At 44.7% G+C, this 17,428-nt stretch overlaps 1 protein-coding gene across 4 annotated transcripts in view; it reads right to left on the reverse strand.

Moving 5' to 3' along the window:
* Positions 1-17,428, reverse strand: part of FBXW11 (F-box and WD repeat domain containing 11) — a 57,749-nt gene that overhangs the window by 33,766 nt on the left and 6,555 nt on the right. The window contains exons 1-2 of one of the 4 annotated variants that reach the window (XM_079319909.1): positions 16,040-16,081; positions 13,577-13,684 (exon numbers count right to left, since the gene is read on the reverse strand). The exons of 1 other annotated variant lie outside the window; for it this stretch is intronic. Coding sequence is in view for 1 of the 3 variants with exons in the window: in XM_079319910.1 (XP_079176036.1) it covers positions 8,692-8,742 (51 nt within the window). In the remaining 2 variants the exon portion in view is untranslated. Of the gene's footprint in view, positions 1-8,691; positions 8,760-13,576; positions 13,685-16,039; positions 16,120-17,428 lie in introns of those variants that run through there. 2 more of the 4 variants (XM_079319908.1, XM_079319910.1) reach the window with 2 other exon arrangements.

The raw sequence follows: 17,428 nt of genomic DNA on the forward strand, positions 1-17,428 counted from the left end.
CCAGGAGCAGCCAAGGCACTCCAGAGGCAGCTGATGCATCCCTGCAGCATCCAACTGCTCCATCAGCATCCCTGCTGCACAGCCCAGAACCTGCCCCATCCCATGGAGCATCCTTCCCAAAACCCCAGGGCTCTTTGAGCATCCCCAGGCCCAGGCAAGGCAAAATCAAATTCCAAAAGTTGGAGGTTTTTCTCTCTGCCACATTCATGGGTAAACCAGGCAGAAGACAGAACTCTGCCCCACACAATTAATAAATGTTAACAGGATTCCAGATTAAAGGTAGGATAAGTAACATCTGGGAAGCAAGTTTCAGGCTAAGCTAATAATTAGATCAGTTCAAATTCATAAAAAATAAATTAGCCTCTGTTAAGATTAACTACACATTTGCAATTTGGCTGCCTGGTGCAAAGTTAAAATACTTCAAAGGTTATTCCTGATTTCCCAGAGGGAATTTAGGTTCAGATCTCTCCTGCTGTTTCCATATCAAACCAAAGGGGGTTAGCTCAAATTGCCAGCCCAAAGCACAACCCTCAGTAAGAGGGGTTTGAAGAGCTGGGAGAGGGAGGGGACACTAAAGGGCCTCAGACAATGCAGCACTTTAAGCAGGTTTTGAAGAGATTTCTATTCAAACTTGTACAGTAAAAGCTACACAAAGGTTACTCAAAGCTACTGAGCAGTCTGAAATACTAAACCTGCAGCAACCCTCAATTATTCATCTTTTGCAAAACAGAAGGTATTTGCACACAAAGAAATACTATAAAAGCAGCCACCACACTGCAAATTCAGTAAATCTGCAGCCCAGAACCAGTGAGGATTCCAAGGAAGAATCATGTCCTGAAGTTCACTTGTTTCCTCCAGAGATGCACGGCAGTGTATTCCAGACTTGGCAGCTCATCAAAGTGTATCAATCTTCACAACTCCTCAGGAAATTCTAATCACTCACTAATTGTCTGAAACACAAGCTTTTGTTTATGCAAAAGTTCAGTGTGGGTTTGGAGCTGCTGATATCCAGGCAACCTAGAACCTGGAGAAAATCTTATCTCCACAAAGGTTGCAGCTAAAGGGAAAAGCCCTCAGTAATACAAGACGTAAAAAAAATACTCACAATTTTTTTTTTAATATCCACCCAGCCTTGCCTGGGGTTAGGCAGACACTCAGTACTCGACTGCTGATTTTATCTGGCTATTCAAAGGCATGTGCAATTGCATAATTTAAATTTCACGTGATTTATATAATGGATGATAAATGTTCCTGACCTGGAAGGTCAGCACCACTTCTCTCTGTACAACTTCAACATGCCTACAAAACTGATGAATACAAAAGCACCTCACTAAGACTCTACAGAACAGGATTTGAGAACAGCAGGAACAGCCCCACATCTCAGCTTCCTGCCTTTGGAAGATTGTTTTCAATCCACACCACATCAGTGCCCGATGTCACAGCACAGCTTCCTGTGTGAGAGGCAGGTGGCAGAGCTGTGGCACAGGACAGACCAAAGCCAGAACCAGCTGCCACCCTGTGCACTTCAACCCAGCACAGTGCCTGTGGCAGTGCCAGCAGCATCCCCACCTCAGGGCAGGATGGCACTGGGGAGCAACTGCTGCTCCTCACTTACAGGAACAGATCATGGAGTCCCAGCTCTGCCTCCTGGGGCCTGACTTCAGCCTGAAGGGGCTTTGGGAAGGGGAACTCTGGTGTCAGCACGGCTGAAATAGAACTTCAGAGAAACTGCAGCACAACACAGAAATCAGTCACCTCAACCTTCTCAGGAATCCCAAATCCACTTGGGAGCAGTGGGAGACCACCCTGCAGCACAAAGCCAAGCATTTCCACTTCACAAACAAGACTTCACAAACAAGAACCATTTTGCCCCAGAAATATTACCCAGAGGAATAAAAAGTTCAGTTTATAGTTCCTTCTTTCTGTACTGTAGAACTTCCTCCAGCCCTGCCACATGGGGATTGGCAAAATTTGCTCAATCCCTGCTGTCTGTAACCAGCTGTGCTACCCTTGCCTCTGATGCCTCCCTCAATGCTTTGAATTCTCCAGCATTTCAAAAGATCACAAGAAACCAACCACCTATGTGAAGTCTTAAGTCTTAATGTGACTTAAATGTCAGCCTTGAAGGCCCACAAAACAACTCACTAAATGCAAATCACAGAGGTTTAGGGAAAGCTGGGAATGGGCAGCCTGGTAAGCACCAAGAGTCTGTCACAAGGGAAGGGTAAGTGTCATTTTGATGGTGACTCAGAGTGACACGACCAGTATCAGCAAAACCATCCACACTGGTACCCACAGAGCTGCTGAATTCCCCTAAGCAAGGGACCCACCCTCCTGCCAGGGGGTCTGATGAGGACTCAGCAGTGCAAAGACACTGCACAAATGTAGTTCCAACCTTGGTAGGAAATACTGATTATAAATTTCTGTTTCCTAGAAAATTCCTCGTGGGAAAGACACAACACCTGCACAGAAGAGGACTGTCACACACACCCAGAACAGTCTGACTTGCATCTACTCCTGTCCCTGGGCAAATTTCCCTCCTCCACCCCTCCCAGCACGAGCATGGCACTGCCAGAAGGCAGCTAGGGAGCAAGGCACGTTTCCTAACACATTTCTTTCCACTGTAACAGGATCAGAGAGAGAAAAAATCCTCTCTTCCCCAGAAGGCTGAGAAAGCATCACCACGAGGCTGTGGCTAACAGCATCCCTTCTGCAGAGCCAGCAGCAACAACAGCTCCTGCCCACCACGTGTGAAATCTCTCAGGTTTAGTGGGACTGTGCTACTCTTTCTGAGGGACACAGTTCATGGCTGACATTGCACTCACTCCTGCAGCTCTGAGCAACAGGCACTGGAATTTGCCAGGCAAGCTCCAGTACCTTGTGGTGATCCATGAATTCTCCATGAACAATCTACTCCACAGGGACAAATCCTGCCAGGGGAGTGAACAGCTCGGGACTTCTGAAAGGAACAGGACAGAAACACTGACAAAAGGCAGGCCAGCAAGTCAGCCAAAGAAGAAAGGACTGGATCTCTAAGCTCCCATGACTTTTGCTGCGTGCAGAAGTCCCTCCTGCAGCAGCAGCTTAGTGACACATCTCAGAGGAACTCAAGTCACCACTTCCTCCTCATCTGACTCATAAAGATCAGTGATTAAGTTAATTACTGACTTTTGAATACTGGCAACTTCTGAAAAGAAGACCACAATGAGAACTGCCCACCCAGAGGAGGACAGAAGACCCCTGGAAGGGATCACTCTTCTGTTCAAGCACACTTGGCAGCCTGGGGATGAAATGTGTGACCTTTAGTGCTCTCCAAAAACCACTGAAACAACAAAGTCCCAAAAAAGCACTCGTGTGTATCATGTTGTTTGTAGCAGCAAAACTCTTTCCCCACAAGCAGAAAGGTCAGTGCTTGGCACACCCCAACGGTGCCAGCCAGGGGAGGCCACCACAGGTGACCCTAATCTGCCGCGTGGCTTCACAGGCTGCTCCCCGCTTCTGCTGAACACAGGGAATACAGCTGGAATCCTCACAGGGAATACAGCTGGAATCCTCATTCCCTTCTGCTGACCACAAGGAATACATGTGGAATCCTCACCCCTTCCAACCCCAGGGAATACAGCTGGAATCCTCAGCAGGAGCCATAGTCAGCTCCAAGTGACAGATGTATGTCATGTCCCAGGCAGATCAGGAACCACAGCTCACAGATATTTATTCCATTTTGCTGGTTCTCACACATTTCTGCTCCGTTGCTGAGGAAAGCAAAGAGCAGAGAGCTCTGGCTGAGAGCTCAGTCCTGGAATTTACTCCAGTGAGTAACCACTCACTTCCACTCCCAAACAAACACCAGGAACGGACCCACACCAGAGAAGGTCCCTTCCTGCCCCTAAGAATGAACAGGTTCAGCTAAGAACTGAAGTCATAAAGGCCAAAGCACTCAGAAACACGAAGAACACCCTAAGTGCTTACCAGAACCCTTCCCCTTGGATAATAAGTCATGCCTGGAAAAAGTCATCCCTGCATTTCCCATTTCCCCATCCTCCTGGGGGAGATGTCTGGATCCAGCTTCAAGCCATGGCTGGCCACACCACCAAAAGCACCACAAGAAGTTGCTGTGACTCTAAGGGACACCCAGACTGCATCCAAAGTGCTCATCTCAGTTAAGACACTCCAAAGGAAACAGGATATGGTGGAGATGACCAGCATGGCCAAGCACTGAAGGGGGAATAAAATGAAATGTTACCCTTTGCAAAATACCTGCATTATGTGCAACTGCCACTAAACTGAGCTGTCAGATCAGCCCTCAAAATCTGTAACACCCACATTGAGAACTAAAAAAACCAGTTATTACAAGAAACTACTGAAAACAAAGCCCAAACTGGTGTCACTTTGCACTGAGAGGAGACTCCAGCCAGAAGGAACAACACTGGAAAGCATCACTGAGATTACCAGAGGGAAAACTGACAATTTTTACCTCAGAATTAGGGACTGGGAAATCCAGGCCAGCCTCCTGCCTTCCATGGGTAGCTTTAATTGCTTCTACACCGCTGGCCTTGGCTTGAAAGCTCTGTGCCCCTGAAAAGTCAGTTTAAACACAGGGACAAGCACAAATATTTCACATTTTGGAGAGACTGTCCTGTTCCTTTAAAGAAAAGGAATCAAATATGTCTTTCTTTTTAATGGATCTGTTGGATTATTTCCAAAAATAAATGGAATTTTGAGGCAAAATACCAGAAAACATGTCAAAGAGGTATTTGTAAATGACTTCAGACCTAACAGAAGCAGCAAAGCAGTTGTCTGGTTATGACAACTCATTTCAACAGCTGCAGAGAATAACATTTCCAAAGGGATGCAGGCTCCAGAGCGAGAGGCCACTCATCATTTCCCATTTGTGATTTCATGCTCTGGAGGAGAAGGTCTAAGCAGAGCCCATCTCTGGCACTCACTGTCGTTTTAAGAAAACTGCATCATGTCTGTGCCTGAATTCACACTGGGAAAAGAGGATGAAGAAGTTTCCATGTTCAATTTTTTGCTTTCAGCTACAAGTTTTTCCAACTACAGTTTCTGTTGTTGTGCTTCCCCCTGGCATCAGAATAGAAACATCAACAGAAGCTCAAAATTAGTAAAGAAAAACAAACGGAAGCTTAAGCAAGTTAATGCTAAATTGTAACATCAATAAATAGAAAGATAAACTTCCTTCTGGAAGCTTCTGTGTTCAAAATGAAAGAAGAGAAATCTATGTTAGATACCCAGCCCAGAGCACTGAGTGCCACTCCATGCAAAGGAAAATGCAGATCCAGGAGTGCCTATGGAGCTGAGACCGAGGAGCAAGGGCAGGAAAGCCTTTGGTAGCCTTGGTGCTACCCAAGCCTCAGGAGAACTGGGAGAATGGGTTTGGAGGAGACAGGGGAGACTCAAGCCTGCAGAAGCCACTGCAGGAATGTTAACATCTGCCTGTGCAGGAAGGAGCTGCCATCTCCCATGGCAGCTGGGCAAGTGAGACATTGCTTGTTCCTGCAGGGAATGAATCTGTTAAAGCTTCCAAGCCACACAGCCCATGTGTGAGCACAGGGGGAAAGAGGAGCAGGGCACTACATGCAATTAAGCTGAAAACTTCAAGAATAGATGGAAAAGTGTAGAAAAGAACCTTTTGTAAGAACCCCAAAGACCTCGGGAATGTGTAAATAAGCACGACAAAACCTAGGCAGAGTTTTTGAAGAGAGATAAAATAATTTTTTTAAAAATAGAAGTGGAAGAAAAGTGTAAGTGCAGACAGTGAAGAAACTTGGTGGGGCAGTATTTGGTTACTGGGTTAATTTCATTATATCTCTCTAATAATTCATTTCCCAAGACTTATTTCATCACCTCCTACATTACACAACAATTCAAAGCCAAGCCTGGGCTCTTATCTTGTGCTGCCTAATGAGCAGTGCTGCCTTCACACTGGAGATGTTTACTCACAGAGCCCAGAGCCCTGCCTGGCAGCCCTGCTGGAGTCATTTCCCAAATCAGCAGCACCAAACACACTCAGAGCCCTGCCATGCTCCCAGGATGAAGCCAGGGAAGGGGCAGGGTTGCATCACACACCTGCTACAGAACCAGTTTCTCTAAAGATCTAAACAAGGGTTGTGGTTTTAACCTTGCAGAGAAATCCATATCAAAGCACATGAAAACAGGAGCTACTGGACACCAGAGTGTTCCTGTGCACAAACATCATTAAAGGTAACTAAGCAGTTAAAACTAAGGCCTTGTAGCAGTTTTGAGTATTATGAACATTTAATGGCATTTAACGTCTACTTCCCCATGCAACAGAAACAAGTTTTAAGTGTCAGGGAATTTATTTCCTAATAATATCAATTAAAGCAAAAGCCAGAGTAGATGAGAGCAAACCTCAAGTACCACAAATAGGAATAAATACTTTCAAATAAATTACCTTTTTCTCTTCTGCATTCACTAAGAGCTTAAAGAAAGCAAATATTTCTCCAGTAAACTGCAGGCACTCTGAAGGTTTTACTATGTTACTGCATGAGGAAAAGCCCAGAATACACACCTAGACTGAGAACTGGAACACCTCTCCCAGTCTATAGGCAGAGGAGATTTACTGAAATGCTACACCTTGATTTGAAACAGCCTTGTTAGGTTTGATGATGATGAACAACACCACAGAAAGGCAGAGCAAACCCAACCCCTGCTTTGCTCCTTTAGGTGGATGGCAGGTGACTGCTGAAGCCTGAAGGTTTGAAAAAGCCCCAGGACTGAACAATCTCTCCCTGAAGAGATCCTCCAAGGCTCCAGAGTGAAGATGCTCTTGCCCCTTGCTGCCCTGCTCACTGGTTACACACACCACACACAACAGACACAGTCCCAGGCAGCTTCTGTGAATCAACAGCTTCTTCATTTCCCTTCCAGCATCTCCTATTCATCATTTCACCCTAACTGAATGTGTGCCACAGAACCAGGAGCTCCTGCTACCTGTGCCCCACCTGATTTCTATATGGGCTTAGAGCTCAGGAAGCAACCAAGGGCAAGTCACAGTGCCAAAAATAATAAATGGGGAAAGCAGCTGGCGCCACTTTTGCTTCCAAGTTCCCCTTCAGGCATCACTGAGTCACACACCCAAAAGGAGAACTTTTTTTTTTTTTTTAAGTAATCCTTCACAGACACTTCCAAAGGTCTCAAATTGGCCTCCTCTGGTTGCAGCTCTACAAAAACAATCAAAGCTTAATAAAAAGCAAGAAGCCTTTACTTTGGCACAGTATTTCATTGAACCATGGGATATCTTGAGCTGAAAGGGACCTGCAAGGATCACCAAAGCCCAACACCTGGCCCACAGACACCCCAACAATCCCACCCTGTCAGAACTAGAAGTAACTTGCAAATATTGCCCAGACACCAAATCTATGGGACTCTGCCCTGGCATGACTGCAGACACTCTTCTATAAGCATTATATGGCCATGAGACTGTTCATTGCTCTGAAACTGAATTATCCATCCATGAGTTCGTCTTGGACATGAATGTTTGTCCTTTCTTTGAACACTATTTCAAAACTGGAAATACAAACTATTCAAATGGAAAAACAGCTTTGTAATTTAACAAAAATTTTGAAGGAATCTCCAGTTCTGAAATTCAGATTTACTGAATTTCAAGTGGCCACATTTTGCAGGTGAGAGAAGAGGTTTTGAAATAACTGGTTACTCTCCAAGGTAAGACACTGATGTTCTCCAGTGGCTGACCTCAAATAGAGTGACACACAAAACTCAACTGTTCATTTTCATTCACAAAAAAAGCAGTTTTTTCAAGTACTCATTTTATACACATGAAAGACTGAACCACTGAGTAATGCTCTCATGTCACCAAACAGACTAAAGTTAAACAATCCTTGTGTTCTGCTAAAACAATGTTACATTCAGAAATACTTTGGGAAGTGCCACACAGTTACTACACATGTTCAGCATTTTCCTCCCAAGGTAAATACCCTGGCAATTCAACATTGTTAATTGGTTCCAAAAACTCCCTTTTTATCATTTTCAATCTCTCCCAAACCAATGAAGCAACAATTCCCCATCTATAAATTATGCAGGCTTGGCTCCAACAGCTTACTAGAAGAAAAACAAGAGAACTCAGGATTTAGTGGTTTTCTATGCAGACCAACCCCCCACCCCCCAATCCCTTGTTTTTCATTTCTTAAAAGTTAAAAAACTGAGTTAACAAGGCAACCCAAAGACCCCAGGACTCCATGCTCACTATTCTGCATTCCAACACGTGCACAGACTAAGGCAAGGCTAACCCAGGACCACGCTTAGGAGTAAATAAAAAGCTTATTCTTTCTAAAAGAAACCACACAAATATCACAGGCTGGTCAGTTCATTGCAATTTAAGAGAAATGGCAAAGCTCATTATGTTACTTTTAAGTTAAACGAGAAAACAAAACGTAGCAGGCAACATGCAGAACTATGCTACTGATATCACAACTGGAGTAAACAGGCAATAAAACACAACAGCTCATCTCCCCAGCCCTGCTGCACACACAGCCCTTAAAGAGTCACTCCTACAGTGCAGTCAAGTAGAAGATTTCAGAAAAGGATGCACAAAAAACATTTAGCAGACTTAACAATTTGATTAAACAGAGTCCTGAGAGTTTAACACAAGTTCAACAGCATAACATTTACAACAAGAAAGAAGAAAGGCACCTGGAGACATCTGACACTGGGCATGCTCTGCAGGCATCTCAGTGCGCACATGCTCTCTACCAGGTTGGAGCAGCCTAGCCACAAAGACCTTGGCACAGAACACTGCAGGGTGACAAAAAGGAAGGAAGAGAAGAAGCAGTTAGATGCCACAACAAATCACTCAAGGCAGGCAACTCATTAGTATGTTAACGTGGGTACTTATCTGTGTTATTTCTACATTGATCACGGTTAGGGCCAAGGGGAAATAACCACTGGAGATCTGGGCAGCAATCAAGGACAAGCCATCCCCCACGCCTGAGCTCCCTTTCCCCCTCTGTAACCCCAAGGCTTTAGTGCCCAGCTGAAGGTTTCAGCTGACTCCCAGCAGCAGTAGTTTTAGTTCACCCACACTGCTGCCCACAGCAAAGCTTCTGGGGCAGAGGCCTCACCCAGCAACCCAAAATCCCTGCCCAGCTGTGCTCTGCACAGCCCCCCTGGGGACAAGAGGCCAGGAGGTTCCATGGGGGTGGCAAGGCTTTAGGAGGAGCTTTGGGAATTAAGGTTTGGCACTCCTCAGTGTCTCAGCTTTCTCAAATAAACTGTGGTTCTTTATTCTGCACTGGGACACACAGCCTGACAGTGGGAGCAAGCTTCAGAGAGGAGCCATGCTTGGCAAAGTTCAAATTGCATGACCAAGTTCTGCTTAGTCAAGGAATCCTAATGAACTGGGGAAAAATGCTGGACTATAGCTGAAGATACCCTAAAGCCAAATTATCCCCTGGCTACATTTACTACTCATCCTGCCACCCGAGCTTAACTACTGAATTCTCCACTGCTGACACGACAAGTTGGGAAAAGTTTGGAGATTCCTTTGTTTCCTGTTTGAAGCTGAATAAATTTAATGCAAACTCCCCAAAACTTCTGTAACCCCCAAAATTAGTTCCCAGTTCCTTTTAAGGACAGAGCAGTACATAAAGTTAGAAAATAGGATTTGATTCCTCAGCATCAAGCAGTTCACAAACACAGCTCCAATATTTGGCACAGGCTGAGCTTTCACTATTTTCCACACAGGCTTCCAATTTAGTTACAACGAACAGTAAAAACTTTAAAAGAAAAACCTCACACAGGTCAAAGTTGGATGTGGAATAACTGCAGGTGAAGCCTCATGGAAAGCAGTTTGTGCCAGGATTGAGGAGGGGGAGAGAGCCCAGAGCACCTGAATGGTTAAAAACTCTTTTTTTTTTTTTTTTGTTTCATATCTTATGAATAAAACAAAAGAAAGACTCATCTTTTCATCTCCCTGCTAAGGAGAGAAGTTACAGCAAAGCCAGCACAAGAATGCTCCTAGCAGCACCAAAACATTGAAATTCCCTGATTCCACAGGGATGTGCTGTGCTCTGCATCCGGCATGGCAAGAATGGGAGCATCTCTCCTCTGGACAGGGGTAAAAATAGCCATATTTATGTTTTATTGTATTATTCTTTTGTTAATAGCAAAACAAATCCACAGCTTTCAATTACTAAAAGTTTTTTAAAAGTTTATTTACTGTATAGAGAAAGGGGATTTAGTTATAAAGTAATTACTCCAGTATATCTGTAATTACTTTGCAGTACTCAACTTTGACATGTCCTCACACTAACAATGGAAATTTAATTCCCAGGACTTCAAAGACAGTCAAACCGTGACAACAGAGAAACTACCTTAACTTCAACAAGACATACAAAAGAAAAAAAGAGGCTTTCATATTTTCAAAAAAGATGGGATGTACTGTCAAAACTCACTGATTGAAAATACACACTTTTTATAGGTTTGTTTTTCAAAAAAAGAGAAGTCAAGAATTTAAATTCAAGAAACTCCCTTTCCAATCTGTTTCATTCTTTGTTTCTATTTAAGACAATTATCTTCATGGTGGTCCTGCAACACTGAACCAGCAAAATTGCTGCAGGTTTTGATTAAAGCCCAAAAATATTTTCAAACATACAGGCCTGGTAAAAAAAAAAAAAAAAAAAAGTCACTTTGCCCACATGACTTAATAAAAAATGGATAAAAACACAGCAAAGACCTCTCCTGAGATGTTCAGATCAAGTCTACAAAGCAGATTCATAATGAATCTACACCTGTATATAGATGTTCACAAATGTCCACAAATTATAAGTTAAAAATCACTGGTTTTGAGGTTATTATGTGAGGGGGGTTAGGAACTACTCTAGCTAAATGAACTGAATTTGAAGTGCTGAAGAGAAAAATGGGTAACTTGAGAACATTTTTAAAAATTTTATTCAAAATGCTTTAGACACAAGGCCATTTCCATGCCAAGGTTAAGGCACACAAAAACCTTCTCAGAGAATTACGAAACCCTGCTTGAAAGGCTTCACAAAAACTCCCTGGACACTCAGCTGCAGCACTGCTATTGCTCAATGCTACAAATTCAATATTGTGTCCCACTTCACACCCAAACAGGAACCTGCAAATATTTGTGTGCTTCCCTGACATGTTATTGCCTGACCCTGTCATGAATAAAAGCTTAATATGTTCCAAAGGCTCCACTTTGCACTGGTCCCTCTTCTGCCAGGAGCTCAGGGAGGTGCAGCACAGTTCAATAAAGTCTGGGCAGGGGAAGGTGCCAGTGGCCAAGGGGCACAGAATTAAATGAGAACACAGAGAACAGAAGAGCACAGGTTAAGGTAAGGCCAACTGGAAGTCAGATTTTAAGGAATAAGGTAATTAGCAGTGCAGAGCTTTAAGTGCCTCTCATTGTGAGGCTGTGCAGCACCTGCAGGTCCTGTCTGAGCTGAGAGGGGCTCTGAGCTCCAGGGCAAGGAGGGAACAGCAACAAACCTCATCCTGATCTCAGTGCTTTGTGCTTGCAAAGATTCCTACTCTGATTTTATTAGTAGATGATTGATGTTAATTCCATACACAAAGAACTGCTCTGGTGGTCTAGTCCCAGGAATTACATTTCAAGCTTTATGTTTCAATCTTAAATCTCACATTTAAGCAGACTATACAAAATGCTGCATTCCCAGTGAAACCTGTAAACGCACAGTAAAAAGGGAAAATGCTTCAATGTCTTTAAGATCCAAATGTTAAGAACTTCTTACATTAACAGCAAAGCACACAGCAGTGTGCATCCAATTTTGTAGCTTGGAACTTTTAGGATGGAGGTATAAAAACACCCTCTCAGGCTCTGAACTAGCCAAAGTTTTCCTTCACTCTGAACTTCTCCCAGGTTACAGCACAGCCTGGTTAAAGCAGTGCAAAATTCCCAGAAATTGCTTCTTTCAGTGCATGGGATACTGTCACATGGAAATCCTCACACTTTAGTATCCCTTAAAAAAACCTCACTCTTTTATCCTCTAAAGCCCATTAAATTGCTTGAGAAATGCCTATGGCCTCTACTCTTGATGGAATTAGAACACCTCTGCAACCTGGGCATGGCATTACTGCAGTGTCATAATCTGGAATGACAGCATTTACATAACCCAGACTTAAACTGTAAATTTTATAAAATACTAAAATTATGAGTTTTTCACTGCATTAATTTCATTTATACAAGATAATTTAGGGAATCAAAATTTATTGGTGCGTTTAGAGCTTGGGAAACTCTGGTCTTAAGGCAAAAATATGAAAAAAGGTACAACCAAATAACCACAATCTTGACTGTGAATTTTTTTCAGATTTTTAGCTATAACAAACTTACATGCTACTCAATATTGATGATTTCCTGGTTAGTTTACTTTGATTTAGGCCTGGACCAACACAATTGGTATTTCTTTATTTCCATCAACACTTAATATTGATAATTGTTGGGGTTAAGTGGTGCTATTTAAAGCCCTCTCCATGGCTGGGGGCACTGAAAAGCCAGCTTAGGTTTGAGGACAAAGCCTTATGCTCTCACCTCCAACTTCATGGCAAGCTCAGATCTCCTCAAAAATCAGCATTAACCACACACAGACATAAGAAATATGAGCAGTAACATCGTTTCAAGGCCTTCAGTATTATTTTACTCGGGGCAGGAACAGCAGCCCACTCCAACTCCCTCCCGGGCTGCAGGCTGGGATTTCCTCCAGATCTTACCTGGTGCTTTTCCCAAACAGAGGCAGACAGAGCAGTGCTGCAGCCCTGGGCTGGGAATGAGTGCACAGGTGGGACAGAACACCAAGGGGCTGTGTGAACTCTGTGGGACATGCAGGGACAGCCGGGCTGGCAGGGGACAGTCCCTGCATCCCCGGGGGCACAGACATGGCTGCCTGACCAACAGCAGCACCCTGGGCCCCCCTGCTGGCCCTGCAGAGCCAGGCTGGGCCCAGGGAGATGCCCTGTGCCCAGGGAGGTGCCCTGTGCCCACGTGCTGCAATCGGTGCCACCACATCCCTGCCATCCCCATGGCCAGCTGCGACCTCGCTGTGCCTGGGCACTCAGAAGGCTGCTGGAGTACCATCCCCACAACACATTTCCACATTCCAGGGAGCTTTACATGTGCATTCCAGCCCACCTGCTTCAATTTCAGCAGAACTGGACTCCGGGGCAACAAAGTTGGTTTAGATCTAATTTACTCTTACATTTATTTCTGTCCTTCCATGAGCTACAAATGCAAAAGTGAATTTCTCAATGAGAGTGGAAAATTCATTTCAACTTCTACAATTTTTTTCATCGTTCTTTTACTGCTATCAGATCATTCTAAAAAATTAGGTAACCAATAGCTGAGTCACAGTGCCATCAGGAAAATCAATTAAGCCAAATCATTGCCATTCACAATAGAAACTGCTCAATGGAACAACCCTCCAACAGCCATTTGAGATCTGCACACAAGCTCTTGCATTTGGGGAAAAACACTAAGTGAGGGATCAGGAAATTGAAAGCAAGACAAGGGGAAAGAATTGATGAGAGGAATTCTCCTCATTACCACAGCGACGCTCTAGATAGGACACTGAATTCCCAGGAGGCTGATGGATAACGCTGTCCCACTCTGCTCCTGAAGATCAAAGGGTGTGTTTGCTACACACAGTCAATGCTACAAAAGGAATATGGGTTCAGTGGAGAGAAGATTAAATGCTTTCTTTGAATAGAATAACCATCTTACTCCATTATAATTTATTCATCAGGATAAGACTCATGAGATACAGCAGCTTTTTTTCAAGAAGATACAAAGGACTGTGAAGAAAATCCTGAGATGTTTGCATAAGTCACTCTGAACATTAATGGAAATAATCTCAATTTTCCAAAATACACAGCATTTAGATTAGCCCTGGCTTCTTTCATGTACATACAACCCCAGCTCCCACAGCTGTGTGATGCTCCTTTCTGCACTAACATCCCCTGTGTTACACTAAAAGGCCTTTTCTGAAGCAAAACACTTTCTCCTGCTCTACTGCAGCAGAACAGGGACTTACACACATCTCCAGCCAGCAACTCAGGGCAAATCCTGAGTGGGGAACACAGGCCTAGCACTGCCAAACACACAGGAGAAACTTGCAGGGAGTCAAACAGAGAGAAAACATGGCTGAAACTTGTCTAACACGTTCACAGCTGCCTCAAACCCTTCTGTATGATGTTTTCAAGGCTGAGGCCCAACAGAGTTAACAATAAATCCTACAACAGCCAAAGCTGGTAGAGCACTCCCAGGGTCTGGTGCCTGTGGAGCCTGGGCTGCCAGGAACAAGCCCAGGATTGCCAGGCAGGGCTGCACTCCCCAAGGCTGCACAGGAATTCTGACACAGCTCTGAGAGCTGCCTCACACTACACTTTCTGAAATGTAACAATCAAAACACAGGCAAGAGCAAAACTTCCAACCTGCTCAGCTCTACTGCTGCCTTCCTAGGGCTGGCTGATGTTTCCAAAAGTTAAGCAATATTAAATAACATCGAGGATCTTGATCAGCAGGAGCACTCATTTATGCTTCCTCTTTTTTCCCCTGCTCTGTATACTTTAAATTATTTCCTCTTTTCAGTTTTCATCACTAAAGATGCCAAGTTCACTTCTGCCTCCCTATTCTCTCATTTTAGAAACAGGCACACCCTGAACTGCAGATATTCCACAGAGAGACATTATTTTACAGTTTTAACTCCAAAGTGAGTCTGATGGGTCTGTGGAGCAAATTCAACTTGATATTAGATGAGAATGCAAGAAAGGTGTCAGTCTAAGTTTAGTAAGTATTTCCCTTAGATTCTCCCTCTGGTTTATTTTAAAGAGTCACACTAAAACACATTTCTCCACCCTAACCAAATAAAATTCAACTACTGGAAAAATCAAACCAGGAAACAACAGCACCCTTTGCACAAGTAATTAATTATAAATGTACTTATCAATTAAATTCAAATATAATTTTGGCACAAAATACCACACCAGCAGAACAAATGCAGAATGAAAACCATGCATGAGATCAACAGCACCCTACAGGAGTGTCTGCTACAGGAGTTTAAACACTGAGGCCTCACCATCCACTGCAGTAACTGCCCACAAAGGAGAACAGAGGCTGAGCATCACTGCAGTTACTGCCCACAGCAACCCAGGTACATTGGTTCACAGTGACTTCAGGAAGAAGCTGCCAAGTCCATCAAAGCACCATCTGAGAGTAAAGATGGGCACTGAGACCTGCAGCTCTCCCACTCACACCAGGTATGATACTGAACTTATACCACTTTATTTTCCTGCCAGCCAGGGACCCAGCCTGTCTTGCAGAGGCACACGAACACCTTCCAAAACCATCTCCAAGATAAGCTGTTGTAGCTTTCTGCAGGCATCCCAAACCTCAGAGGAATGGGACTCCAAGTACAATCGCTCTCCCTAACTCTGAAATAAATCCACTGTTACCACGCCCACTGACATAAACCCATTGTCCCAAAACAGCTGGGGCCAGAGCTTCACACTGACAGCTCAGGAAGGGTTTGGGACACCCATCCAAATGCTGCCCACAAGAAAATCTCAAACGGCACTGCAGCAGGAAAAGCTACAGGAAACTGTCCTAGGAATAAGCAGAGAAGTTCTCTCCAGTTGTGATGGAGCCATCAGAGGACAGGGACAGAACTCAGAACTGGGACCTCCCTGAATTCCACAAGGAGCCCAAGGCAGTCACTGGCAAGGCTGGTCTCCCCTTCCAGCAGCAGGATGTGGCAGCCAATGGCTCTGTGCCCATTCTGCACACACACAAGCTCACCTTGTGCTCCCAGGCCTGTGTTCCACAGCAGCCTGGCAATTCCCTCCAGTACTGCTGCATTTCCGGGCCATACCCTGTATGACTGTGAGCTCAGCAGCTGATTCCTGTGCCCTAACTCTTGGGGGACACGAAGCAGCTCAAGCGAGAGACTCGATGTGCGGACAAACTCATCTAAGCAGAAGCAGCAAGATATAGTACAGGGTGACTTCTTACCTGAAACTTTGTTTCTGGGCTTCAGATCCACCAATCCAGAATGAAAGGGGATTCGAATGGGCTTTCCTTCTCAGACTTGTCTGTTAAAAGAGAGCAGCCAATCATCTTCAGCTTGGTGTATCTACTTCTTTCTTGAACGAAATCCCAATTACTGCTACTGCTGTTAGAGACAAGGCAGCCCAGGCACCTGCCCAGCCCGGGCCCGACTACGTTAGTGGGGTTGTCGGATTGGTGGATCTAAGACAGAGAAACGCATTTACAGCCAAGAAACTGCTCCTTCCCTTATCCTGGCTCACCCAAACAAGTGTTTTGGGGTACAGCTCACTTTGCTAAGATTGAGGAAGAGGAGGAGAAGCTACAAAGCAAATAACAAAGCAAGTCCTAAAGCTTCAACCATCAGCTCACACCTCACAGGCCTGCTCCAGGAACACAGCTTTGCACAACAGCTCAATGCAGTTCTCCTGGTCTGCCATAAACATTCTCTAAAGCACATCACTGCAATGATTACTTCCCTGTTTCCAGGCTCAAAATGACCTCATTTGCCTTACACGTCTGCAGCAAAAAGATGGAGTTGTCAAGACATTCCTGATATGAACATCAGCACTGAATTCAGTATATTTACAGTACTGCTGAGCCTCTAGAAAACAATCTCAAACCAGAAGAGCACTGCACACTAGTGCTGGGACAAGGAGCAGTCACCTCTTGCTAAGCAGGGAGATTAAAGGCCTCAGCCAGTCCTGCCAGCAGCACAGTGGGAGTGTGACTACTTTAAAGCAGCTGGAACAGTGACACCTCAAAGATGGGGTCTGCAGAAAACTCACACTCCACTGCAACAGAAAGCTCAGCCTACAGAGACCAAACTGTGCAACTTCCACCAAGAGCTTCAAAAACTTGGGGCCATGGCTTCCAGAGCTTCCCCTAGCAGCAGTGAGAACAAAACATCCCAGAGGACACATCACCACCACCTCTCACCCTCTCTGCTCTGAGCCCTCCAGAGAGCTGAACCTCAGCCCCCACGGCTGTGCCCCACGTCTCAAGCTCCAGCAGCTCACAGAAGGGTGGAGAAACTGTTCCCAGCTGTGCCAAGAAACTGTCTCCATGAGGGCAGGACTGTCCCTGACTGCCCACAGCTCCCCAAAAAGGAGCATTTTCATTCATGGTGGGGGGATTTCCTGCTTCCCAGCACTGGCTCGGGCGGTCAATCCCAGAGCAGCATTTCAAGGACAAAGCTGTGCTCCAGGCCCAGTACCATGTCCAATGCATGATTTTTAAGGCTGCCAAGGAAAGTGCTAGGATGTCAAGGCATATGACTCAGAATTTTCAGAGTACAATATAGCTCAGCAAGAAGCCAGCTATCAAATTATATAAATGTACCGATTTGCTAAGTCA

The sequence above is a fragment of the Erithacus rubecula genome (genome assembly GCF_903797595.1).
Source record: "Erithacus rubecula genome assembly, chromosome: 16".
Classification (NCBI taxonomy): Eukaryota; Metazoa; Chordata; class Aves; order Passeriformes; family Muscicapidae; genus Erithacus; species Erithacus rubecula.